This window comes from Nomascus leucogenys, chromosome 17 (assembly GCF_006542625.1).
Source record: "Nomascus leucogenys isolate Asia chromosome 17, Asia_NLE_v1, whole genome shotgun sequence".
Classification (NCBI taxonomy): Eukaryota; Metazoa; Chordata; class Mammalia; order Primates; family Hylobatidae; genus Nomascus; species Nomascus leucogenys.
In genome coordinates, this window is record NC_044397.1 from 88,957,348 (window position 1) to 88,982,446 (window position 25,099).

A 25,099-nucleotide genomic window follows, 5' to 3' on the forward strand; every position below is an offset into this window, starting at 1 on the left:
CAGCGGGTTCTATGCCATTTCTGTCTCATTTGCTCCATCCCTTTACCCTCTGCTTGAAAGCTCCCACCTGTTCCTATTAAAACAAAATTCAGGCCGGGTGCAGTGGCTCACGCTGCAATCCTAGCACTTTGGGAGGCCAAGGCAGGCAGATCACTTGAGGTCAGGAGTTCGAGACCAGCCTGGCCAACATGGTGAAATCCTGTCTCTACTAAAAATACAAAAATTAGCCGGGTGTGGTGGTGGGCACCTGTAATCCCAGCTACTCGGAAGGCTGAATCAGGAGAATGGCTTGAACCCTGGAGGCGGAGGTTGCAGTTAGCTGAGGTCGTGCCACTGCACTCCAGCCTGGGTGACAGAGAGCAAGACTGTGTCTCAAAAAATACAAAAAACAAAAGTCAAAGTCCTTATTACAGTGTACAGGTCCTCTTACTGCTCCGCCACCATCCCTCTGATTCAATTTCCTACTATTCTCCCCCAGCACTGGTCACCTGGTTGCTTCTGGGACAAACCAAGCAGGCTCCCACCTCAGGGCCTTTGCAGGTGCTATTTACACAGATTTCTGCTGGCTTACTCCCTCCCCTCCTTCAGTTCTTAGTGTCACGTGCTCAGTGAGCTCTTTCCTACATCCCTTTCTAAAATAGCAACCCCAACTGGGCACGGTATCTCATACCTATAATCCCAGCACTTTGGGAGGCTGAAGCAGGCAGATCACATGAGGTCAGGAGTTTGAGATCAGCCTAGCCAACATGGTCAAACTCCGTCTCTACTAAAAATACAAAAATTAGCCAGGCATGGTGGTGCGTGCCTCTAGTCCCAGCTACCTGGGAGGCTGAGGCAGAAGAATTGCTTGAACCCGGGAGGTGGAGGCTGCAGTGAGCTGGGATTGCACCACTGCACTCCAGCCTGGGCAACAGAGCAAGACTGTGTCTCAAAATAAATAAATAATAAAATAAAATAGCAACCCCAGCTGGGTGCGGTGGTTCACACCTGTAATCCCAGCACTTTGGGAGGCTGAGGCAGGCAGATCATTTGAGCTCAGGAGTTTGAGACCAGCCTGGCCAACATGGTGAAACCCCATCTCTATTAAAAATAAATTAAAAATAAAATTAAAATAAAAAAATAAAGTAAAATTAGAAACCCCCATCACTCTTTATCCCCTTTCCCTGGTTTATTTTTTCTTCTTAGGACTGACCACTCTATGGCTGTCTTTTTTTTTTTTTTTTTTTTTGTGAGACGGAGTCTTGCTCTGTCGCTCTGTCACCAGGCTGGAGTGCAGTGGCATGATCGCAGCTCACTGCAACCTCTGCCTCCCGGGTTCAAGCGATTCCCCTGCCTCAGCGTCCTGAGTAGCTGGAACTACAGGTGTGTGCCACCACGCTTGGCTAATTTTTTGTATTTTGGTAGAGACGAGATTTCACCACGTTGGCCAGGATGGTCTTAATCTCCTGACCTCGTGATCTGCCTGCCTCGGCCTCCCAAAGTGCTGGGATTACAGGCGTGAGCCACCGCACCCTGCTGGCTGTCATATTTTATGGTCCTGTTTCCATCTCTTACCTGAATGCCAGCTCCATGAGAGCAGGGGCTGGATTCTGTTTCCTGCTCCATCCACATTATCTCCCCCAGTGCTTGTCATATGGTGGATGCTGAATAAACACTTGTTGAGGAAGAGAAGCAGCCCATTAATCTATCCATCCCTTAAGCTGACCCTGTGCTGGGTGATGCTGGGGACGCAGTGGTGATCAAGACAGCCCTGGCCTTGCCCTTTTGGGGCTCACAGTCTGCTTGCCAGACAGCAACACTCCAGAATGGACAGGGCTGGGATTGGGGGAGCACAGAGGGATATGTGGGGTACAGAAATGGCACCTGATGCAGCCTGGGGGTCAGGGAGAGCTTCTTGGAGGAGGTGCTTTGACTGGGGACTAAATGACCTTAACAGATCCAACCTTGCATTTCCTCCAGTTCCCTGCCTGTCTCATAGAACTTTTGTTTGAGGATGTCATCACTCTAGTTCACACCTGTGCCTTTTCCTGATTTCAGTCTTTCTCATCTCTCCTTTTTTTTCATCTCTTCTTTATTGCCTTCTCTCTGCATCTCAGTCTCCCCTCTTTTGTGTCTCTGTTGTTGGCATCTCATCTGTACATCTCAGTCTCGCTTAACCCATCAGAATGTTGTCCATTTCCTTTTCTTTTCTGTCTCTCCTTCTCTATGTCTGCCTCATCTCTGAGGTTCTCTCGAGTCTCTCCCTGTCTCACTGGGTCTCCAGCTCCTGCATCTCCTTGTCTCTTTCAGTGAGCTGGTCTCTGCATCTCTCCCTCCCCACCTCTGTTGTCTCCCATCATTCCCTGAGTGTCTCTCTGCATTTCCCCTATCTCCAAGTCTCTTCACCTGCTCCCTGATTCCCAAATAAATCCAGAACCCCTCCACCCTGGCCCCACCCTGGCACTGGGGGAAGGGGGGCTGATCCAGCCCCCACACCCACACAGGTCAGGCCTTCTGCTCTGTTAATGGTTAACTCAACCTCTATCTAGAATACACACCAGCCAGGCTGGGGGTGACTCCCCTGCCCCCCACCCACTTACCAGCTGTTCTTAAAGGACCAGGTGTCCTCCACAGCAATTTAGCTCCCACTGGGGCATGGGAGCCAGGTGTCTGGAGGCCTCCAGCTGTAAAGATTTGGGGGTGGGGGAGATAACCCGCACTTGGGTCTGCGGAGCTGGGTTGGGGGAAGCCACAGGCTTGCCTGGGAGGGGAGCCCAGGCGCAGGAGCTCCATCCAGGTCTCTCTTGCCCCAGGCTTATCACCTGGTGTATTTAATCAGGGGTGGTTTTCCCAGCCCTGCCCTGAGCCCAGGCTGGCAGTGCCAGGGGTGGCAGAACACCTGAGAGCTGATGGCTGGGGGGTGGGGAAGGATGGGACCCCTCAGTCCAAGAACAGAGGGTCCTCCAGATGCGAAGGTTGAAGCCCTAGGATCCCTAATATCTGGGAGTTAGGACATGTAGGTATGCAAGTATGGGTGGGACCCCTGGGTAACCGAGCTGATGGGTCAGGACTTTAGGGGCCTCCAGATTTAGGTGATGGGAACCCTGGGTTCCCGAGGACATCTGGGGGCAAACTTGGGTCCCAGAGCTGTCTGACAGTGCTGGGTGGTGGTAGGACAATCATTCCCTATCTCTCTGTCCATCCGCGGGCCTTTAAGCCCCGCATTCCCCCTTCCCGGAATCTCCACCTCGGCTTGGCCGGGGAGGCCGCAGAGGTGGGGGCTGGGCTCTTGGGGCCGCCCCCTCCCCTTAACCCCTGCTTTGCCGCAGCCCGCTCAGGCCCCGCCCCGTGACGCCAGGGAGCAGGAAGTCCTGGTTAATGATCAGCCACCCGGACAGGTGCGGGACAAGGCCGCGCACATCAGAAGCAGCCGCGGTGCGAGTGCCTTTCTGCTCTCTAGGGTGGCCGCCAAAGGGGCTTGTCTCCCAAGACGAGGGTGAGGAGTCCAGCTGGGGCTTCCCAAACGTCCGCCTCTGGGGCACCACCAGAGGCAAGAAGTAGCCAAGTTGTTTCTAGGCATCCTGTTAGTTTACCCCGTGGAAGTAAATTTCCTCTTTCCTCGGGCAGTCCCTCTAGCAGTCTACCCTAAATTCTCCCTTCTACCCAGCAAGAACCCACTGCCCGTGTCTTCTAGGAAGCCTCCCGCTGCCTCTTTCCCCTCCCCGCGTAGGCGCTAAGTCCTCCACCTTCCAGGTGGAGACAGGGGATGGGTCAGCTACAGAAGGGTAATCTACTCCCAAGCCTGTCTGTGGCTCCCCTGCAGGAGCCATCCCTTCTCTGAGCCTCAGTCCTTTCATCTGGAAAACGGGCCAATGGCTAAAACGTGACCAGTGGGTCGCACTTGTTGAAGGTCGGCCGGCGGGACCGCCTGGGTGCAGGGCGCCACCTGGAGGCTACCGCGCAATGTCCTCGCCCTCGCAGGACCAGTTCAGTCCCAAAGGGGGCGCAGCATGTCACACAACTAAGGGACCAAGAAGGAAAAAAAAAACCCATCTTTCGGTTTATTGAAGGAGCAGAAGGGAGCGGGGGGGTGGAGGGGTGGGAATTAAATGCTTTTGCCTCATTTATAAAGAGCAAGTTTTCAGGAGGTCCCTTCTCAAGGAGGAGGGGGGCACCTCTCCCCCAACTACAAGCAGCAGCAAAGCTAAGCCAAGGAGGACAGGGGGAAACTGGAGGGGCCAAGGGACCCCAAACACCCCCTCGGACAGGAGCCACAAGCTTTCTCCCCCCACCCACAATGCATCTACCCCAGGGGACCCATCTGGGTGGAAGAAGGGAGTATGTACACAGATAGAGGTGGCACTGGGCTGGGTCGGGGAGGGAATAATTTATCCGCGGCAGCGGTGGGTGGCAAAGGGGCAGAGGGCAGTAGCCTGGAGGCAGTGGTAGCCTAGGGGTCCCGTTCTTTCTTAACCTTGATGTCTCCAGCAAGGATGGTGGCGATCTCGCCCTGCATGAAGGCCCAGGGCACGGAGGAGCCGACCAGCGGGCACTTGTCTCCGCTTGGGCAGTACACCTCCCCCGCCGGGCCCTGCGCCTTGATGAACTCCCGCGAGCAGGGAAAGCAGAACTTGTGTCCGGGCACCGAGGGGCACTGGACGAAGTGGGTGTCTTCCAGCCGCTCCCTGCACAGGGTACAGCACAGGGGGGCCCCAGGGGTCGCCCCAGTGCCGCCGCCACCCCCGCTGACAGCTTCGGCCCCCGCTGTGGGACTGACTTCTGCTTCGCCGTTGCGGGCCACAAGGCGATGCTGGGTTGGCAGCTGGGCCGTGGAGGAGGCTGCAGGGCTGGCGCCCCCTGCACGCACAGGCCCCCCGCCTCCGCCAGGGTCCTTGGGTGAGTGGCCCAGGGCTTCGGCCACATTCTTCAGGGCGGCAATGGGCGAGGGCACACCAGGGGTCTCAGCGGAGTACGGGCCGCCGGGTGCCACCCAATGCCGTTGCTGCTGCTCCTCGGTGGTCATCTTCCCAGCCGCCTCGCCCTCCGGCTCGGGGGATGCCTTGCGACGGCGCGGCGTGGGCGCCAGGTTCCGGGATGGGGCGCGCGGCGGTGGGCCACAGAGAGCCGCAGGGGCCGGCTCTGGGTACTGCTGGGGCAGGGCCTCCGCGGGAGCTGGCTCGCGGAAGCTGCGGACGCCGTCGGTAAGCAGCTCGCCCAGCTGCCGCCATTCTCCTGAGCCATGCCGGCGTTCATATTCGAGGTACTTGAAGCCCGAAGAAGCCAGTGCCTTGCCCGGCTCCCGCAGAGCATCGTGGAACATCTGGCGAGCCACTGCCAGGACGCCGGCGTACACATTGCCGGAACCACAGGGGTATTCGGTGAAGAGCTTCAGCTCGAACTCGTATCCTGGAGGACGGGCAGTAGCATCGAAGGCGAACACTCGCCCCACCAGCCCGTGATCCTTCTTGAAGCGCACATTGAACGGGGCGCAGGCGGACAGCGCCAGTAGCTGTTCCCGCACTGCTTTGGGGCGCCCGTGCCATTCCTCTGCCCGGCCTCGCATGGCCTCGTTCAGTTCTGCCAGACAGTCCGCATTCCTCTGCTGCTTCTCTTTCTCGAAATCGGAGCCGAAGAGGGGACGGGCAGGACTCAAGCCGGGTGCCAGCGTCAGGCCTCGGCTTCCCAGGCCAGACACTGCAGCTGCCAGCAGCCCAGGGGGCATCAAGCCAGGCATGGAGCCAAGCAAGGCCCTTCGCGCCCCCTCAGCCACGGCCTCCTCACGGCCCAGCCCATTGGCCAGGCGGGACCCCAGAGTGTACTCCAGGGCGGGCGAGGGCAGGGGGAGGCGGCCCGATGATGTGGCCCTGTCATAGCGGTCCTGGCCCGAGACGCCACCGCCGGTCCCTGACGGCTGGGGCTGGGCCTGCGGGGGCGGCAGCTGGGGCCCCTGTGCGGCTGCCGCCGCCAGGTCCTTGGTGGCCGGGTGCTTAAGGGCCGGGGGCCCCGGCGAGCGGCCCTCGGGGAGCACGTGGCTGCGCTTGAGCTGGCGGGCGGCATCGATGAGCAGTTCGATGCGGTCTGCGCCCTCGAAGTTCACGCAGCCGCGACACACGGCCTCGCTGAAGTCCCACACCATGGCCCACGGCATCTTGGGCAGGTCGCACAGGTAGCACCACTGGCGGCGGGACGCCTGCACAGACGCCATGGCCCCAGTCCGCGCGCCGCCCGGCTCCCGCGTTCCACCGGCCGCCGACGTGCGATCCGCGCCGCCAACGTTCGATCCGCGTCCCCGGGACAGCGCGAGCCACGGTCTGGCCTCCGGCTCGGCCTCCCCGCCGGATCCAGGCCCGGCCCCCCTTCCCCGCCCCCTGGGCCCTAAGCCTTTCTGCTCACTCCCGCCTCCCTCGCGAAGGCAGGCTGAGGCACGTCGGCGCCCCCGCCCGGTCCGGGCTCCGAGCCGAGGCGCACAGCTCGGGCCCCACGATGGGCCGCGAGCGCCGCCGCCTCGGGCTCCCGCCGCTCTCGCCGCCGCCGCTGCAACGGCCGCCGCCGCCTCCACCTCCTTCTTCTGCCCCAGAGGCCGCTTCGCAGGGAAAGTTACATAACACGCCGGCAAAGCCTTCTGGGAAACGTAGTCCCGCCGGGGCCGGCTCTTAAAGGGAACGGCGGGCAGACGCGGGCTGGGGAGGTCGTCGCCTCTCCCCGCGCAACCCTTACAACTCTCTCCGCGGGGCCGGAGTTCAGCGCGCTGCAAAATGCTGGGACACAAAGGTGGGAGGCGAGGATGCAATCCGAATGATCAGAGCTACTCCGGATTCAGAAATTGTGGGGGTGGGTGGACAGGCTTCCGGGCTTCCAACTTCTGCTCCGATTTGCTGTGCAGCCTTAGGCAAAGTGTCTTGCCCTCTCTGAACCTCAGTTTCCCCGCCCAACAAAGGTGGGCCAATGACGGATTAGGAAAGTAGCAGCTTCTGGGGCGGGGCGGAGAAGCTCTGATTGGCTTCAGAACGGGGACGGGAAGCTGGCAACTAGGTGGGGGTGGGGGTGGCCACTTGGCACTTCGTCCTCCCCCCGGAATCCTAGATATATGCCTCTGGGGCCCGCCACAGCCAGAGAAGGGAGAGGACTAAGGGCTTCCGAGCCAGAGCCTTGTCTCAGTTTTTTCTCTGCTAAAGGAGTGGGGCGACTGGCCGCCCTCTAACCGTGTCCCAACTTTGCCCGCGCGCTCTAGTCTGTAAAGGGTTACACCATCGGGGGCTCGGCGTCCCCCACCCGCTTCACTACAATTCCCAAAATGCACTGCGGGGCGGACAAAGTGACGCACTTCCGCCGTCTGGGAGGTTGGGGGAGGCCTTCCAGATTCACGCTGCCTTCCCGGCTACCTCCCCCCTCTTTCTGGGGGCTCTTTACGTGCATTCGGAGCATGGCGTTTGGGGGACCCTTATCCTCTGTTGCTCCCCAATTTGAGGGAAAAGTAAGGGGTTAAGAAGTGACAGGCAAGAGGAGGGAGTTGCTGGGGAAGGGCAAACACCAGACCAACCTTTCCCCAACGTTGAGCGCTCACTACCTGGAAGGCCCAGTCAGGCTGTGAGGACCCTTCTTCTTTCCCAGGCACTGGGAACGGGACGAGGCTGTCTTTGGGGAAGGGCGGAGGCGGGTCTCCAGGTTCTAACCCACAACAGCCCCTTTCTGTGGGCCTAGGTCCGTGTTAGGTGCTCAAAAATATTTGAATGACGTACCAGTTGGCTGTGGTTTTGTCTAGTGAGGGGCTGCTTGTCCCTTCTCCTCCCGTCCCACTGGAACCGCAGCAGCTCTGATTCCGTTACCCAGACTTCACAATTTAAAAATGGTTTCACAATTTTGTCTACTACCTGTATTTGAACACTTTTATCCCTTAAAAAAAAAGATTTATCAGGCTGAAGTGGGAGGATTGCTTGAGCCTGGAGATAACAGGCTGCAGTGAACCATGATTGCGTCACTGCACTCCAGCCTGGGCAACAGAGCAAGACCCTGTCTCAAAAAAATAAATAGAAAGATTTATCTTTTTTTGCCTCATCCTAGGTAATATGTTCACAGTCATGGGTTTCATGTACTGTGGTTACCTTACAAAAAAATCAGTGAAAACTATCGACTCATTCAAGAGGACATTAATATGTCACTTAAAGTTGCCTTTGGGCTATTATTTACAAAACACTAATGGGAGTTAAGACTTCTGGCCAGATTCAGCCTTCAGGTGGACTGGATTGGCCTCTGACCAGCTGTGGCCTTGGGCAAGTTTCTGAACTTCTTGGAAAAAATGGAGACCCCCTCGAGTCTCTTTTTATTTGGGTACCTTCAGATTGAATGCAAACATGCATACAAATGCTTAGCTTGGTGCTTGGCACAGAAAAATGCCATAAATGGAAGTTGTTTTTAAGCTGGACAGTTATTCAAATATTCAACCCCTCTTCCGTGCTGGGAAATGCTGGGGACATAGCAGTGACTGAGACAGGCTTTAAGCCTTGCCCCTGAGAAGCCCCAGCCTGGTGATGGAGGCAGATATTAAATTTACTCAAATGATGAACTAAAATTTGTGATGACTGTGGTGGGGAATGTGTGTCAGGAAAAGTTTCCTGGCCAGGCATAGTGGCTCATGCCTGTAATCCCAGCACTTTGGGAGGCCGAGGAGGGCGGATCACTTGAGGTCAGAAGTTTGAGACCAGACTGGCCAACATGATGAAACCTTGTCTCTACTAAAAATTAAAAAATTAGGGTGCCGTGCGCGGTGGCTCATGCCTGTAATCTCAGCACTTTGGGAGGCCGAGGCAGGCAGATCATGAAGTCAGGAGATCAAGACCATCCTGGCTAACATGGTGAAACCTCGTCTCTACTAAAAATACAAAAAATTAGCCTGGTGTGGTGGTGGGCACCTGTAGTCCCAGCTAATCGGGAGGCTGAGGCAGGAGAATGGTGTGAACCCGGAAGGCGGAGCTTGCAGTGAGCCAAGATCGCGCCACTGCACTCCAGCCTGGGCGACAGAGTGAGACTCCATCTCAAAAAAAAAAAAAAAAAAAAATTAAAAAAACATTAGGCCGGGCGGTGACAGTGGCTCACATCTATAATCCCAGTACTTTGGGAGCCCTATCACTTGAGGTCAGGGGTTCGAGATCAGCCTGGCCAACACGGTGAAACCCCCATCTCTACTAAAAAATACAAAAATTAGCCAGGTGTGGTGGCACACACCTGTAATCCCAGCTACTCAGGAGGCTGAGGCAGGAGAATTCCATGAACCCAGGAGACAAGTTCACACCACTGCACCTCCAGCCTGGGGGACAGATGCAAGACTCCGTCTCAAAAAACAACAACAACAAAAAACTAACTAAATAAGTAAAAATACAAAAATTAGCCAGGTGTAGTGGTACACGCCTGTAGTCCCAGCTACTTGGGAGGCTGAGGCAGAAGAATCACTTGAACCCGGGAGGCAGAAGTTGCAGTGAGCCAAGACCGCGCCACCGCACTCCAGCCTGGGCGACAGAGGGAGACTCTACCTCAAAAAAAGAAAAAAAAGAAAAGTATAATCTAATTACAGGAAGAAAGACTCTGACATCTCTATGTCCATTCTACAGATGAGGACACTGGAAGCCAATGGTTACACAGTTGGCCAGGGCAGCACCAGTACTTGAGCCACGTCTGAGTCCAGAGTGGTGGTGATTATCTACTTTGTTACCTGGCCCTGCAGCAGAGTAAAAGAACCAGTTCTTGCCTGCATGACATTATGGGCAAATGTGCCTTAAATAGGTAAAGGCCTTTGTTCATTTAGAATCACTATGAAAAAGAACCCAGCTGTGTATGGTGGCTCATGCTTGTAATCCCAGCACTTTGGGAGGCTGAGGTGGGAGGACTGCCTGAGCCCATGAGTTCCAGATCAGCCTGGACATTACAGAAAACTCCATCTCTAGAAAAATAAAACAACTAGCTGAGCATGGTGGCACATGCCTGTGGTCTCAGCTACTTGGGAGGCTGAGGCAGGAGGATTGCTTCAGCCTGGGAGGTTGAGGCTACAGTGAGTTGTGATCATGCCACTGCACTCCAGCCAGGGCAACAGAGCGAGATCCCATCTCAAAAAACAGAAAGAAAAGAAAAAAGAAAAGAAAAGAAAAGGAAAAGAACCACAGGACACTGAGAGAGACTCTAAGAGGCAAACCCATGTTAGCCTTGGGGAAGGAATCTAGGACTTTCTCCTGGAGGTGACATTTAGACTGGTATCTAAAGGATGAGTAGGAATAAGATTTCATGTAAACACAAGACTTGATGGCTTTAAGAATTAAAAAAAAAAAAGCTGGAAAACCATGAGCCTCCCGATTGCCTGCCTGTGGAGGGGGCGGGGCAGGTGTAGGTGCTGGTCCCCCAGGCCTGTCTCAGACAGAGCCTCAAGTAATTGTATTAAAAATAAGTTTATTGATATCTTGTCACCACTGGGAGAAAGGAGGGGGTTGAGCTCCCCAAGTCAGAGACAGCAGTGGTAGGCAGAGAACCCAACCTGTACCTCTCCCATCAGAACTCGGCGCCTCCTCTCCCTGGGGTATACACGGCTATATCCTCTTTGTCATCCATATTTTGATTTGTCTTACAACTCCCACCCGCTCCAAAGTCTGGGTTGGGGAGGTGGGGAGTCCCCCACGGGTCGATTCTCTTCAAGTCAAGAACAGGAACTGTTAGGGAAGGGGAGATGTGCAGACCCGAGAGGTTCCCTCCCCACCCCACATAGGGCAATAATAAATAACATGAAATTGATGGCTTAGAAGTCAGGGTTAAGGGAGGCAGCCAGGCAGACAGCACTGTACCAGAGAAAGGGGTTGGGGGGGCCCATTACAGAGGCCCCCCCAGAGAATCAGGCACTAACTAGCACAGGGAGTGGGTGCTCACGTCCCTGGAGCAGGGAGCTAGGGTGCAGCTGGGATGGGCAGAGAGCATCGCCCCCCTTGACTGCGCCAAGCTGGGGAGAGGGGGTGCAGGCAGGATCATAGATAGTAGATTTCACGGAGATTTCCATCGGCCGCGCCTTTTCCGTGTAGGGAAACCTTTTCTCCGCTTGTGCGGGGGGGAGTCGTGTGGAGGGAGCGGGGCTGGGGGTGGCCGGGGTGCCCCCTCCTCGCTCCTTGGGGCAATGATCACTCCCCTGGCTGCCACCACTGCCCCGTCCACCACAGCAGCCACCACGGACACGGGCTCTGGAGTGATCTCCACCTTGGGGGCTGGTGGGGGCAGGATGGGCCTGGGAGGTGGGGGTGGGGGTGGGGGTGGGGGCAGAGGTGGAGGCAGGGAGTCGACTGGGGTTCCTGGCAGAAGGGGCAGCAGAGCGCTGAGGGCCTCGCTCAGTTTGGCCAGTCCCTGTCGAAGGGTGCCGGCCAGCTCCCGGATGGCGTTGGCAGTCTCCTGCTGGGCCCGCAGGAAGTCCAGGGAGGGGTCTGAGGCTGAGAGCGTGGGTGGAGGCCGAGGAGGGGGTGGGGGGCTAGGGGGCGAGGGTGCCACTTGGGCCAGTGGCGGTGGGGGTGGCAGTGGAGGGGCTGGGGGTGGTGGAGACAAGGCCAGGCGAGGCAGCTGGACCGGCTGCAGGGCCGAAGGGGGTGGGGACTCACGCTCCTTGGGCCGTGGGCAGCCCCCTTCCTGGGGAGTGCAGGAGGGCCGGGCCCATGGCTCCGGGCTGCTGGAGCCCCCCTTGCTGTGGGCTGATGTATCTGTAGAGAGAAATACAGGTAAGAGGTGAGTGACCCTCGATGCTGCCTTGATTTCCCCTTTCCCCCTCCTTCCCTCACCTCCCCCCTACCCGAACCCAGAACTATCCTTCTCACTCCCCGCCCCCCAGCCCCAAGACAGTCTTGGTCTGTCACCCAGGCTGTAGTGCAGTGGTGCAATCTTGACTCACTGCACCTTCCACCTCCCAGGTTCAAGCGATTATCCTGCCTCAGCCTCCCGAGTAGCTGGGATTTCAGGTGCCCGCCACCACACCCGGCTACTTTTTGTATTTTTAATAGAGATGGGGTTTCACCATGTTGGCCAGGGTGGTCTCGAACTCCTGACCTCAGGTGATCCGCCCACCTTGGCCTCCCAAAGTGCTGGGATTACAGGTGTGAGCCACCGCGCCCGGCCAGAATGATCCTTTTAAAACCTAAGTCAGATCATGCCTTGGAAGAGAAGCTCCATGGCAGGCCAGTCTTTGTACCCAGAGGAGAATGAGTCGTGCCAGCTTTAGTGGAAACAGGTCCTGGAAGTCCCTTGCTGGGCCAGGCAGCTCCCATCTCACTCACAGTAAGAGCCAACAGTTTTTTAATTTTTTTAATTTTTTTTGAGACAAAGTCTCACTTTGTAGCCTAGGCTGGAGTGCAGTGGCACGATCTCGGCTCACTGCAACCTCCGTCTTCCGGCTTCAAAGAATTATCCTGCCTGAACCTCCTGAGTAGCTGGGATTACAGGCAGGCGCCACCCCGCCCGGCTAAATTTTTGTATTTTTAGTAGAGATGGGGTTTTGCCATGTTGGCCAGGTTGGTCTCAAACTCCTGACCTCAAGCAATCCACCCGCCTCGGCCTCCCAAAGTTCTGGGATTACAGGTGTGAGCCACTGCGCCCGGACAAGGGCCAACATTTGACGAGGCTCTGAACTCTATGGATACTGCACCCCACTGCTGGATCCTGAGGAAGTGAGAGAGGGGTCTGGGAGAGAGCTGGGGTGGCTGGGTACTGGTGGACACTTCCCTGAGACTCTCTCCAACCAGGACAGCAGGATTTTCCAGTTCAGTCCCCAGCCTGGTAGGTTTCCTCAGTCTGTACCCCCCTGGGGTCTCATTCATGCTCATGGGCTTGAACAGTTTGCATATAGGGGCTCCCAGCTTCCTGGGCTCAGCCTGAACCTCTCGCCTGGGCTCCAGACTCCTGTCTCCAGCTGTGTACACTCAATTGTCGAAAAACACCCCAAACTCACTTGCTCGGAGCTGGGCTTCTGATCCTCCCCCAACCTGCTCCTTCCTCAGCCACCCCCATCTCAGCTGATGCAGCTCCATCCTCCCAGCTGCTCAGGTTAAACACCTTCGCTGTTTTGTTTACTAAGACACCATCCGCATACAGAAGCTATCGTCTCTGCCTTCAAATTAAATACATCCAACTTCTTTGTCCATGGTCCCCCACCCTGCTCCAACTGCCAGCATCTCCCACCAGGACCACTGCAGTCATCGCCTCCCTGAGGGCTCTCTGCTTCCACCCCTGTCCCTGACAGTATCTTTTTCCACCAGCAGCCTGAGGGGTCCAACTAAAATACAAGTCAGTTAGGCTACGGGAAACAAGCTAGTCACAAAGAACCACAGATCACAGGGGCCATTTATATGAAATGTCCAAAATCGGCAAATTTGGCCACATGTGGTGACTCATGCCTGTCATCCCAGCACTTTGGGAGGCCGAGGCGGGTGGATCACCTGAGGTCAGGACTTCAAGACCAGCCTGGTCAACATGGTGAAACACCATCTCTACTAAAAATACAAAAAATTAGCCGGGCATGGTAGCATATGCCTGTAATCCCAGCTACTGGGGAGGATGAGGCAGGAGAATCACTTGAACCTGGAAGGTGGAGGTTGCAGTGAGCCAAGATCACGCTATTGCACTCCAGCCTGGGCAACAGAGCGAGACTCTGTCTCAAAAATAAAAATAGGCCGGGTGCGGTGGCTCATGCCTGTAATCCCAGCACTTTAGGATCTGAGTTGGGCAAATCACCTGAGTTTGAGACCAGCCTAACCAACATGGAGAAATCCTGTCTCTACTAAAAACACAAAGTTAGCTGGCGTGGTGGTGCATGCCTGTAATCCCAGCTACTCAGGAGGGTGAGGCAGGAGAATCGCTTGAACCTGGGAGGCAGAAGTTGCGGTGAGCTGAGATTGCATCACTGCACTCCAGCCTGGGCAACAAGAGTGAAACTGTCTCAAGAAAAAAAAAAGGCAAATCTATAGAAACAGAAAGTAGATGAGTGGCTGCCAGGGGCTGGGGGAAGATGGGGAAGATGAGAGATTGGGGATGGCTAAGAGGTGCAGGGTTTCTTTCTGTAGTGATAAAAATGTTCTAAAATTGATCATGGCGATGGTTGCATAACTCTGAATATACTAAAAGCCATTGAATTTTACAATTTATTTTATTTTACTTTTTTTTTTTGAGATGGAGCCTCACTCTGTCACCCAGGCTGGAGTGCAGTGGCGCGATCTCAGCTCACTGCAAGCTCCGCCTCCTGGGTTCATGCCATTCTCCTGCCTCAGCCTCCTGAGTAGCTGGGACTACAGGCGCCCGCCACCAGGCCCAGCTAATTTTTTGTATTTTTAGTAGAGACGGGGTTTCACCGTGTTAGCCAGGATGGTCTCGATCTCCTGACCTCGTGATCTGCCCGCCTTGGCCTCCCAAAGTGCTGGGATTACAGGCATGAGCCACCGCGCCTGATCCTGTACACTTTAAATTTTATTTATTTTTTATTTTTTGAGACGGAGTCTCCCTCTGTCGCCCAGGCTGGAGTGCAGTGATGTGATCTCGGCTCACTGCAAGCTCTGTCTCCTGGGTTCACGCCATTCTCCTGCCTCAGCCTCCCGAGCAGCTGGGACTACAGGTGCCCTCCACCACACCCCGCTAATTTCTTTGTATTTTTAGTAGAGACGGAGTTTCACTGTGTTAGCCAGGATGGTCTCAATCTCCTGACCTTGTGATCCACCCGCCTCAGCCTCCCAAAGTGCTGGGATTGTAGGCGTAAGCCACCGTGCCGGCCTTAATTTTCATTTTTTTGAGACACAGTCTCGCTCTGTCGTTCAGGCTGGAGTGCAGGGGTGAGATCTCGGCTCACTGCATCCTTAATCTCCCCAGCTAAGCGATCCTCCCATCTCAGCCTCCTGAGCTGCTGGGACCACAGATGTGTGACCCCACCACAGGCTAATTTCATTTTCTCATAGAGATGAGGTCTCACTATTTTCCTCAGGCTGGTCTCAAACTCCTGGTCTCAAGCAATCGAATACTTTGAGGTGATTGTATAGTATGGAAATTATATCGCCATATATATATTTTTTCTTTTCTTTTTTTTTTTTTGTTTTGAGATGGAGTCTCATTCAGCTACCCAGGCTGGAGCACAGTGGTGCGATCTCGGCTCACTGCAACCTCTGCCTCCAGGGTTCAAGAGATTCTCCACCCTCAGCCGCCTGAGCAGCTGGGACTATAGGTGCACACCACCATGCCCAGCTAATTTTTGTATTTTTAGTAGAGACGGGGTTTCACCATTTTGGCCAGATGGTCTCAATCTCTTGACCTTGTGATCCGCCCGCCGTAGCCTCCCAAAGTGCTGGGATTACAGGCATGAGCCACCGCGCCCGGCCTTATATCGCAATATAATTGTTTAAAAAAACACAAGTCAGATATTGTTTCTATGCTCAAACCGTCCTGTGGCTCCCACCTCACTCAGGATAAAAGCAAAGTCCTTGAGGCCTCTAGCACCCTGCACGATCTGCCCCCATCGCCTTCCTGACCTCAGCTCCCATCCCTCCCTCTTGGGTTACCTGGCTGTAGCCACGCCGGCCTCCTTGCTGATCCTCAAACACATCGGGCCTACTTCTTTTCTTTTTCTTGAGACGGAGTCTCATTCTGTCGCCCAGGCTGAAGTGCAGTGGTGCAATCTCAGCTCACTACAACCTCTGCCTCCTCGGCTCAAGCGATTCTCTCACCTCAGCCTCCTGAGTAGCTATAGCTGGGACTACAGGTGTGCACCACCAACCTTGGCTAATTTTTGTTTTGTTTTTGTAGAGACAGGGTTTTGCTATGTTGCTCAGTCTGGCCCCGTCCCCTTCTTTTTTTCTCCCCTAACCCTACCTGATTCCTCTCTCAGCACTTATCTCCACCGGGCACGGTATGGCTCTGTGTCTGCTGTCTGTCTCCTCCTCCTGATGTCAGCTCCATCAGGCAGGGCTTTGTATTGCTCCCTTCTGTTTACCCGGTGCCTAGAACGATGTCCAGCACAACATTTTTTCTTTAATGAGAAAAGAACTGGGGCTTCCAGAGACTCAGCGCTGACTGGGTCCCAGGCCTCAGAGCGTCCAGCACCCACAGGAGAAAGTCCAGCCTCTTCCCACGGCTATGGGGCCTCAGTGCTTGCCCCCAACTCCTCCTTTCTGTCTTCCCACGTGTCGTTCCCTGGGCCAGGCTCACACTGCCTCTTGCATCAGCTTGGATGTTTTTTCAGATGTTCCTTCCTCGGGGAAGCTGGCCTCCTGCTTCTTGGCCAAATCAGATCACCCTGCTCTTCTCTCAAAAACAGCCAGCCAAAGAAAGAGAGAAGATAGAGAAAAAAAAATAACAAAAGCAAAAAGCCAACCACCCAGGCCGGGCGCGGTGGCTCAGCCTGTAATCCCAGCACTTTGAGAGGCCCAGGCAGGTGGATCACCTGAGGTCAGGAGTTTGAGACCAGCCTGGCCAACATGGTGAAATCCCGTCTCTACTCAAAATACAAAAATTAGCCGGGTGTGGTGGTACACGCCTGTGATCCCAGCTACTCAGGAGGCTGAGGTACAAGAATCGCTTGAACCCTAGAGGCCGAGGTTGCAGTGAGCTGAGATCACACCATTGCACTCCAGCCTGGGTGACAGAGCAAGAACCTGTCTCAAAAACCAACAAGCAAGCAAACAAATCAGCCACCTCCTACCCTGACTGCTAGGGGTCCAGCCTCCCTGGGCCAGCCACCAGCAGGAGGTAGGGAGGCTGGGAGAGAGATGAGCAGAGCGGACAGTGACAGGACACCTGCTCCCGCCAGGCCCTGGGCTAAGCTTCCCTCTTACGTGATTTCACCTAGTCTTCCCAGCCATTCTCTGGGGTAGGTGCTACCATGATCATCGCCCCATTTTATAGATGAGGTGATTTGAGGCTCAGAGAGAGGTGTCATGGAGTGATATGCAGAAAAGGGATTTGAACCCAGATTGACTCCAGAGTCCGTTCTTTTGTTTGTTTTATAGAGATGGGAGCCTTGCTATATTGCCCAGGCTGGTCTCAAACTCCTGGCCTCAAATGATCCTCCTGCCTTGGCCTTCTAAAGTGCTAGGATTACCGGTGTGAGCCACTGCTCCTGGCCAGAGTCCATGGCCTTTTTTTTTTTCTGAGATGGAGTCTCATTCCGTCCCCCAGGCTGGAGTGCAATGGCGTAATCTCAGTTTCCACCTCCCAGTGCAAGCAATTCTCCTGCCTCAGCCTCCTGAGGAGCTGGAATTATAGGCATGTGCCGCCATGCCTGGCTAATTTTTGTATTTTTAGTAGAGACAAGGTTTCACCACATTGGCCAGGCTGGTCTCAAACTCCCGGCCTCAAGGGACCCATGTACCTCGGCCTCCCAGAGTGCTGGAATTACAGGTGTGAGCCACCACACCAGGCCAGAGTCCAGACTCCTAACCATTCCTTGGGCAAGGGCTGTGGGCCTGGGGTGTGGGTGTGGGTGGCAAATCTTCCTTATAAGGAATGTGGGAATTGCAGAAATGTGGCTTTTCCAGTCTACTGAGTAAAAAGGAACAGAAAGTAGCCCAGCCTTCATGCCCACAAGGCTCACAGGAGTCACAGAAGTGCCCCTGCAAGAGTTTTATCTTTGGTTGTTTTGAGGAAGGGTCTCACTGTGTTGCCCAGGTTGGAGTGCAGTGGTGCGATCATGGCTCACTGCAACCTCCGCCTCCCAGGTTCAAGGGATCCTCATGCCTCAACCTCATGTGTAGTTGGGACCACGGCACCGTGCCACCATGCCTGGCTAATTTTTGGATAATTTTGTAGAGATGGGGTCTTACTTCGTTGCCCAGGCTGGTCTTGCCCTCCTGGGATCAAGCAATCCTCCCACCTCAGCCTCCCAAAGTGCTGGGACTAAAGGCATGCCTCTGTGCCTGGCTTCACTGTTTAAAAGTTAAAATCATATTTATTTGCAAACTTTGGATCTGTTTCCCTATTTGTTTTTTTTTTTTTAAGACGGAGTCTCGCTCTGTCACCCATGCTGGAGTGCAGTAGCACCATCTCGACTCACTGCAACCTCCACCTCCCAGGTTCAAGTGATTCTCCAGCCTCAGCCTCCTGAGTAGCTGGGACTACAGGTGTGTGCCACCACGTCCAGCTAATTTTTGTACTTTTTAGTAGAGACGGGGTTTTGCCATGTTGGCCAGACTGGTCTTGAACTCCTAACCTCAGGTGATCCACCCGCCTTGGCCTCCCAAAGTGCTGGGATTACAGGCATGAGCCACCACAGCTGGCCCTCAGTTTCCCTACTTGTAAATGAGCGTGTGAGCTGGTACTACACAGAGTGCTGGGATTGCAGGCGTGAGCCACCATGCCAGGCCTGTGTATGGTTCTTTTTTTTTTTTGAGACGGAGTTTCGCTCTTGTTGCCCAGGCTGAAGTGCAATGGCGTGATCATGGCTCACTGCAACCTCTGCCTCCCGGGTTCAAGCAATTCTCCTTCCTCAGCCTTCCTGAGTAGCTGGGATTACAGGCATGCGCCACCACGCCTGGCTAATTTTGTATTTTTAGTAGAGACGGGATTTCTCCATGTTGGTTAGGCTGGTCTCGAACTCCCGACCTCACGTGATCCGCCTGCCTCAGCCTCCCAAAGAGCTAGTATTACAGGCGTGAGCCACTGCGCCTGGCCAGGCCTGTGCAAGGCTCTAATCGAGGATGCTCTACGCGTGTTCCTGCCTCAGAGCCTTTGCACGTGCTGTTTCCTCTAGCAGGAGTGCCCTTCTCCCAGATGTCTGTCAGGCTTACTCTATTCCCATCTCTACTTGAATTTCACCTCCTCATAGAAGCCCTCCCTGATTACCCTGTCTGTATAGCCTTCCATGACTCATCATCCTCTGAATATGACTTATTTATCCTCTTAGTTCTCACCACCTCCTGGTATACAGTCTGTTTTGGGACTTCTTTGTGGTCTGTTTCCTCCAACTACATAGAATGTCAGCTCCAGGCCGGGTGTGGTGGCTCACGCCTGTAATCCCAGCACTTTAGGTGGCCAAAGCGGGCAGATCACCTGAGGTCGGGAGCTCGAGAGCAGCCTGACCAACGTGGAGAAACCCCGTCTCTACTAAAAATACAAAATTAGCCAGGCATGGTGGCGCATGCCTGTAATCTCAGCTACTCGGGAGGATGAGACAGGAGAATTGCTTGAACCTGGGAGGCGGAGGTTGTGGTGAGCCGAGATCACGCCATTTCACTCCAGCCTGGGCAACAAGAGCAAAACTCAGTCTCAAAAAAACAAAAAACAAAACCAACCAAACAAAAAAGAATGTCGGCTCCATAAGGGAAGGGGATTTTGTCTTTTTCTCTACATTATTCCCTGCACCTACCACAGTGTCCGCCTTGGATGAGGTTCTCAATATATATTTGCTAAATGAGTGAATGAAGTGGTAACAAGTTTCTGAAAAAATAAGTTGGCCATCTCTGCTCTGGTCGTATGGGGCCATCTCACAGATGGAAACACTGAGGTTTGATTCAAGGTTTGAGAATAAGGGGTCCCATGTGATTGTGTCACCTTCCTGCTTAAGAGATTTTCATGCCTCCTGAATGCCCTCAAGAGCAAGTCCAGGCCGGGCGTGGTGGCTCAGGCCTGTAATCCCAGCACTTTGGGAGGCTGAGGTGGATCACCTGAGGTCAGGAGTTCGAGACCAGCCTGGTCAACATGGTGAAATCCCGTCTCTACTAAAAATACAAAAATTACCTGGGCATGGTGGCGCATGCCTGTAATCCCAGCTACTCAGGAGGCTGAGGCAGGAGAATCACTTGAACTTGGGGAGGCGGAGGTTGCAGCAAGCCAAGATTTCGCCACTGCACTCCAGCCTGGGCAACAGAGCGAGACTCCGTCTCAAAACAAAAAACAAAACAAAAAAATAGTAAGTCCAAATTCCTGACCTTGACTGCCAAGCCACGTGTAGTCTAATTCTGGCACACTCATTAACTCCTGGTCAATATTAACTCTTGTTATTGCTGGGCAATCTTGCTCAGTGGTTAAGTGCCATGGACTAGGGGTTGGATGCACACTTATGTTTGAGTCCTGACTCTGTCACTTACTTGCTGTGTGACCTTGGGTGGGTGAATGAACCTCTCTGAATCACATAATCTTGAACTGTCTTGTTTGATCATGCCCATGTTCCTCCCCTTCTCCAAACTCTTCAGTGGCTCCTCATAGCAGTCAGGATAAAATCCAAACTCCTCACCTTGGCCTAAAGGCCCAGTATGGTCTGGCCTTTGCTGACCTTTCTGAACTCATCTCAAAATGTTACTTGTCTTCAACCTTTCCACTCTACACCCTTTTCCCCGCAACTTCTTTTAGTTTCCCAAATTGGCCAAGCTTTCTTGCCTCCAAGCCATTGTACATGCTGTTCCCTCTACCAAAAATACTTTCCCAGTTCTTCTTCATTCTTACTCTTTGCATCTCAGCTCTGATGTCCCCTCCTCCAGGAAGCCCTCCTGGACATCCCCCCCATACCCACCTCCCCACGGAAATCAGAAACCCCCTCTGGGCTCCCACAGTCCCTAGGATCCCCTACCCCAGCCCTGCTCCCTCAAGTCATCACTGTCTTCCCCACCCCCCTACTAGACTGGCTCAGTCATCCATGTGTCCCCAACCTCATCGGGCATGGGGCAGGTGCTCAGGGAACGGCTGTAGAAGAAATAATCCAGAATCAAGGCTACGCAGGAAGTTTCTGTAGTCAGCTCTCCACACCTCTATCCAAGGTATGACCTTGGGAAAATTACCAAACATGTCTGAGTCTTTTATTTATGAAATAGTATGCATCTCACCGCATTGATGATTCTATCAAGAACTAACAATGAGAGTTGAGGAGGTGCTGAACTAAGCAACTTACCCATATTAGCTCATTTAATCTTCACAGCAACCCTTTGAGGTGCAGACTATTTTTATCTCCATTTTACAGATGCAGCAGCTGAAGTGCAGTAACTTACTCAGATGACACAGTTGAGTGGCAAAGTTGTGATCGGAGCCCAGGCAGCCTGCCTCCAGAGTCACTACCCGACACTGCATTTAATGAAATCCTGCCTGTGCTGATGATCCCAGGTGTGGACCTGAGTCAGGCCTCCTAAGTCTGGTTCCATTCCTGACTCTTTGGTAGTTACTAGCTATCGGAACTGAGGCAAGTCATTTCATTTTTCTGAGCTTCAGTTTCCCTAGCTATAAAATGGGGAGAAGGACAGCATCCACCTCACAGGGCTGCAGCAAGGCTTTGATGAAACAGGTAAAAGGCTTGGAACAGCGCAGGCACACAGCCGACTCTGAAGACACTCACCTGCACGCCGATCCTCCCGGCGGTCTTCCGACAACACGTAGCGCTGGGGGCAGGCGCTTAGGGGCGGCGGCTGTGAAGAGGGGGCCGCAGGGGGCTCCTCCGCCCCAGCACCTGCCCCTGGCGCCGCCACACCTGGCCCCAGGATGGCAAAAATGGTCTCCTCTTCCGCGGAGAAGGCGTCCTCCGCGGCGGGCCCGGCGCCCTGCGTGGAGTGCGGCACGCGAGCAAGCTTCTCCTTGGTGCGGCGCTTGAAGTCGTTCCAACGCTTCTGCACCTCCTGGCCCGTGCGCTTCCAGCTGGTGATACCGTTGATCTTGGCGGCGATGCCGTCCCACACGCGCCGCCGCTCTGCCACGCTCACCCGACGGCTCTGCGCGCCGTAGAGCTGCGGGTAGTGGGCGCGCACCTCGCGGATCAGGATCTGGTTCTCTTCGAATGAGAAGCGCGGCTTGCGCAACCGGGTGGTTTCCTCCGCTTCGCCCGCCGCCGCCGAGGCCATGGCGCCCCCCGACGCCGCCGTCCTGCCGTCTGGCGCATGGGGGGCGCCGGCGCTGCGGGCAAAGGGCGCATGGGGCTGGCTGGGGCTGGGGGTCCCCCCCGCCGCCGCCTCGCCCGGACCGCCGGGCCGAGAGCTCCTTAGTCCCCGGGGGCAGGAGTGGGGGCGGGGGGCGGGCGGGGGCGACGGGCACCCGGGGAAGTCGGAAGCGCCTAAGAATAGCTGATACCGGCTGAGCGCTCGGCTCGGACTTCGCGCGGCGCGAAGTGCCACGCTGAAGAGTTGATAGAAATTGGGGGAGGGTCTGGAGGGATGGAAGGAAAGGAGGAAAAGTGCGAGGAGAGGAGGTGTCTGCAGGAGTTAGAGAATGGGGGCACGGGAGGACAGGAAATGGAGGGAGGATGGGGGTGCCTCGTGGGGGGGTCTTAGATGCATGAAGATAAAGAGATGCGGAAGGGGGGATGCAGCAAGAAGGGGGGGAATCTGGAGCAGAGGAGGCGCTCTAGGGGCTCTAGGAGGCAACGGGGCGTCTGTTAAGACCGATATGAGAAGGGCCCTTAGAGGGGATGTCCAGGAATAATTGTGAGGTGGGAGCTCCTGTATCACTGGAAGAGCTGGAACGATCAAATATTAGGGATCAGGGTCTGCGAGGATTGTGGGGGCTCTGGGGATTGCCAGAAATTAAGGGGAGTTCTGGAGGCAACGGGGGTCCCGTATCACAAGGAGACAGCGGAGGCTACGGGGGACGGCAGGGAGAGCGAGGGTCGCGGAGGGTGGGGACCGAGTCGGGCCACGGGTCACTCACCGGCGCCGCCGCAGCCGCCGGTGGGTCAGGGCTCGGGCTTCTGCGGCCTGTTCCCACCCCCCGCCTCCCTCCCTCCCCTCTTTCGGCCCCGCCTCCGGCCGCCCCGCATGCCAAGGCGCAGGCGCGACCAGGGCCAGTCGGCCCCAATGCCCTTACCGCCTGGGTTTCATTCCCACCTACCCCAGCACAGCGCAGGCGTAGAACTGCGCTCCACCGAGCCCCACCAGCAGGCCGCAACTGCGCAGCCGCAACGTTAGCGCCGCGCTGGTACCCCTAGGCTTCTGGGGTCACAACGGCGCACGCGCAGAACTCCGTCGCGCGCATGCGCGTGTCTCGGGTCGTACCCGGGACCTGGTCTCGGCGCAGGCGTTGCGAGCCTGGATGGGAGAGATGCTGGGAGCGCGCCAGTACCCAGCCTTTCGGACAGTCTTCCAGCCCACCCTGCCCTCTAACTATGCAACTGTCCCTTTCTCTAGGAGAAAGAGGAGGGAGGCAGCGCTGAAGGGAAGGGCTTTGTCTCCTTGACTACTGTGTGGGTGGGGTGGAGGCTTGAGGAAACCGCTTTGCCTCCTGGCTTGCCCGCCCCTGCACTGGGCCACTCCAGAGCTTCCTACCTCGCACCCCTAGAGGTTGGGTGTCCTGGGGATGTCCCGCCCCGGGCGGATGCAGTAACCATAGCAACCCACAAGCCTTCCAATCACGCCTTGGGGGCCCCTCTGTGCGCACCTTTACCTCGAGGAGCGGGGAGGATAACAGGGAAGAGCTTCTTGGCTGGTAGGAAGGGAGATCCTGACGCCGGCACGACTTTAAGCAAGTGCAGGGAGACAGGAATGAAGCCAGAACGCAGGTGGGTTGAGCCGCATGGCAGGATGATGGAGCTCAGTCCGGCTGAGAAATGTGTTCGCTAGCATCCTGCAGGAGTCCTCAAGGTCATTCGACAAGGGGTGCTTCATTCATCGACTCAATAAATATACATGAGCACTTACACAGTTCCTGGTACAATGATCATAAAAGCTAAAATCCGTAGCCTGGGCCGAGCGCGGTGGAGCTGACGCCTGTAATCTCAGCACTTTGGGAGGCCAAGGCGGGCGGATCACCTGAGGTCAGGGGTTCGAGACAAGCCTGGCCAACATAGTGAAACCCCATTTCTACTGAAAATACAAAAATTAGCTGGGCATGGTGGTGCATGCCTGTAATCCCAGCTACTCGGGAGGCTGAGGCATGAGAATCGCTTAAACCCGGGGGGCGGAGGTTGCAGTGAGCTGAGATTGCACCACTGCACTCCACCTGGGCGACAGAGTGAGACTCCGTCTCAAAAAAAAAAAAAAAAATACATACTTGTAGTCCCAGCTACTTGGGAGGCTGAGGCGGGAGGATCGCTTGAGCCCAGGAGTTGCAGGCTGCAGTGAGCTATGATCAGGCCACTGCTCTCCAGCTTGGGCAACAGAGTGAGACCCTGTCTCAAAAGAAGAGAGAGAGAAAAAAAGGCCCCTTTGCCTGCTGTGTGGAGGGTGGGTGGGAGGGAGCAAGACTACTGGGCAGAGTCAAAAAAAGTCATGAGCAGGGGTAAGAAAAGGATTAGGAAAGGGGGGGGAGACTAGAATAAGACAGGGACAGTGTCAAGGGGGGACACGGAAAGACATTTGAGAGAATATATGGAAAGCATGGTGAGTGTTGCGTTAGCGAGGAAAAGGAAGATGTCTAGGTGAAACCCAAGTCTCTGGCCCAGGTTCCTACTTGGGGGTGTGGGGTCAGGTAAGATATGGTGAATGTAAGGCTGGGTGCAGTGGCTCACGCCTCTAATCCCAACACTTTGGGAGGCTGAGACAGGTGGATCATCTGAGGTCAGGACTTCGAGGCCAGCCTGGCCAACATGGTGAAACCCTGTCTCTACTAAAAAAAAAAAAAAAAAAAAAAAAAAAATTAGCTGGGTGTGGTGGCGTGTGCCTGTAATCCTAGCTACTCGGGAGGCTGGGGCAGGAGAATCTCTTGAGCCTAGGAGGCACAGATTGCAGTGAACCGAGATCTCACCACTGCGCTCCAGCCTGGGTGACAGAGTGAGACTCTTGTCTCAAAAAAATAAAAAAAAGTCCGGGCGCGGTGGCTCACGCCTGTAATCTAGCACTTTAGGAGGCCGAGGCAGGCGGATCATGAGGTCAGGAGATTGAGACCATCCTGGGTAACATGGTGAAACCCCATCTCCACTAAAAATACAAAAAATTAGCCGGGCGTGGTGGCAGGCGCCTGAAGTCCCAGCTACTCGGGAGGCTGAGGCAGGAGAATGGCATGAACCCGGGAGGCTGAGCTTGCAGTGAGCCGAGATCGCGCCACTGCATTTCAGCCTGGGGGACAGCGTGAGACTTTGCCTCAAAAAAAAAAAAAAAAAAAAAAAAAACTAAATTAAATTTAAAAAATAAGAACAAAAAAAACCCACCACAAACAAAAAAAGATAATGTGAGTGTAAAGTGACCAACAGGTTGAACTGTTTTCCCCCAAAAGAGAGGCTGAAGTCCTG

The 25,099-nt window shown here is 55.1% G+C and overlaps 2 protein-coding genes across 4 annotated transcripts; both read right to left on the minus strand.

Annotated features, from left to right (window-relative positions):
- Window positions 1–4,016: 4,016 nt before the first annotated feature.
- IRF2BP1 (interferon regulatory factor 2 binding protein 1) lies at window positions 4,017–6,574 on the minus strand. Its single transcript, XM_003277599.3, has one exon. It carries the CDS (start codon window positions 6,182–6,184, stop codon window positions 4,430–4,432), a length of 1,755 nt encoding a protein of 584 aa, XP_003277647.1. The 5' UTR covers window positions 6,185–6,574; the 3' UTR covers window positions 4,017–4,429.
- A 3,819-nt stretch (window positions 6,575–10,393) lies between these two features.
- On the minus strand, window positions 10,394–22,806 carry MYPOP (Myb related transcription factor, partner of profilin). 3 transcript variants are annotated; one of them, XM_030796962.1, is made up of 3 exons: window positions 22,765–22,806; window positions 21,284–21,834; window positions 10,394–11,696 (listed from the first exon to the last, which is right to left on the minus strand). In XM_030796962.1, the coding sequence occupies exons 2-3, from the start codon at window positions 21,780–21,782 to the stop codon at window positions 10,996–10,998; spliced, it is 1,200 nt and encodes a 399-aa protein (XP_030652822.1). In that variant the 5' UTR covers window positions 21,783–21,834; window positions 22,765–22,806; the 3' UTR covers window positions 10,394–10,995. The 3 variants fall into 3 exon arrangements, with proteins under 3 accessions (XP_030652822.1, XP_030652820.1, XP_030652821.1); XM_030796960.1 differs by lacking the exon at window positions 22,765–22,806 and adding an exon at window positions 22,585–22,740; XM_030796961.1 differs by lacking the exon at window positions 22,765–22,806 and adding an exon at window positions 22,585–22,740 and having other exon boundaries at window positions 21,284–22,393.
- Window positions 22,807–25,099: the final 2,293 nt, after the last annotated feature.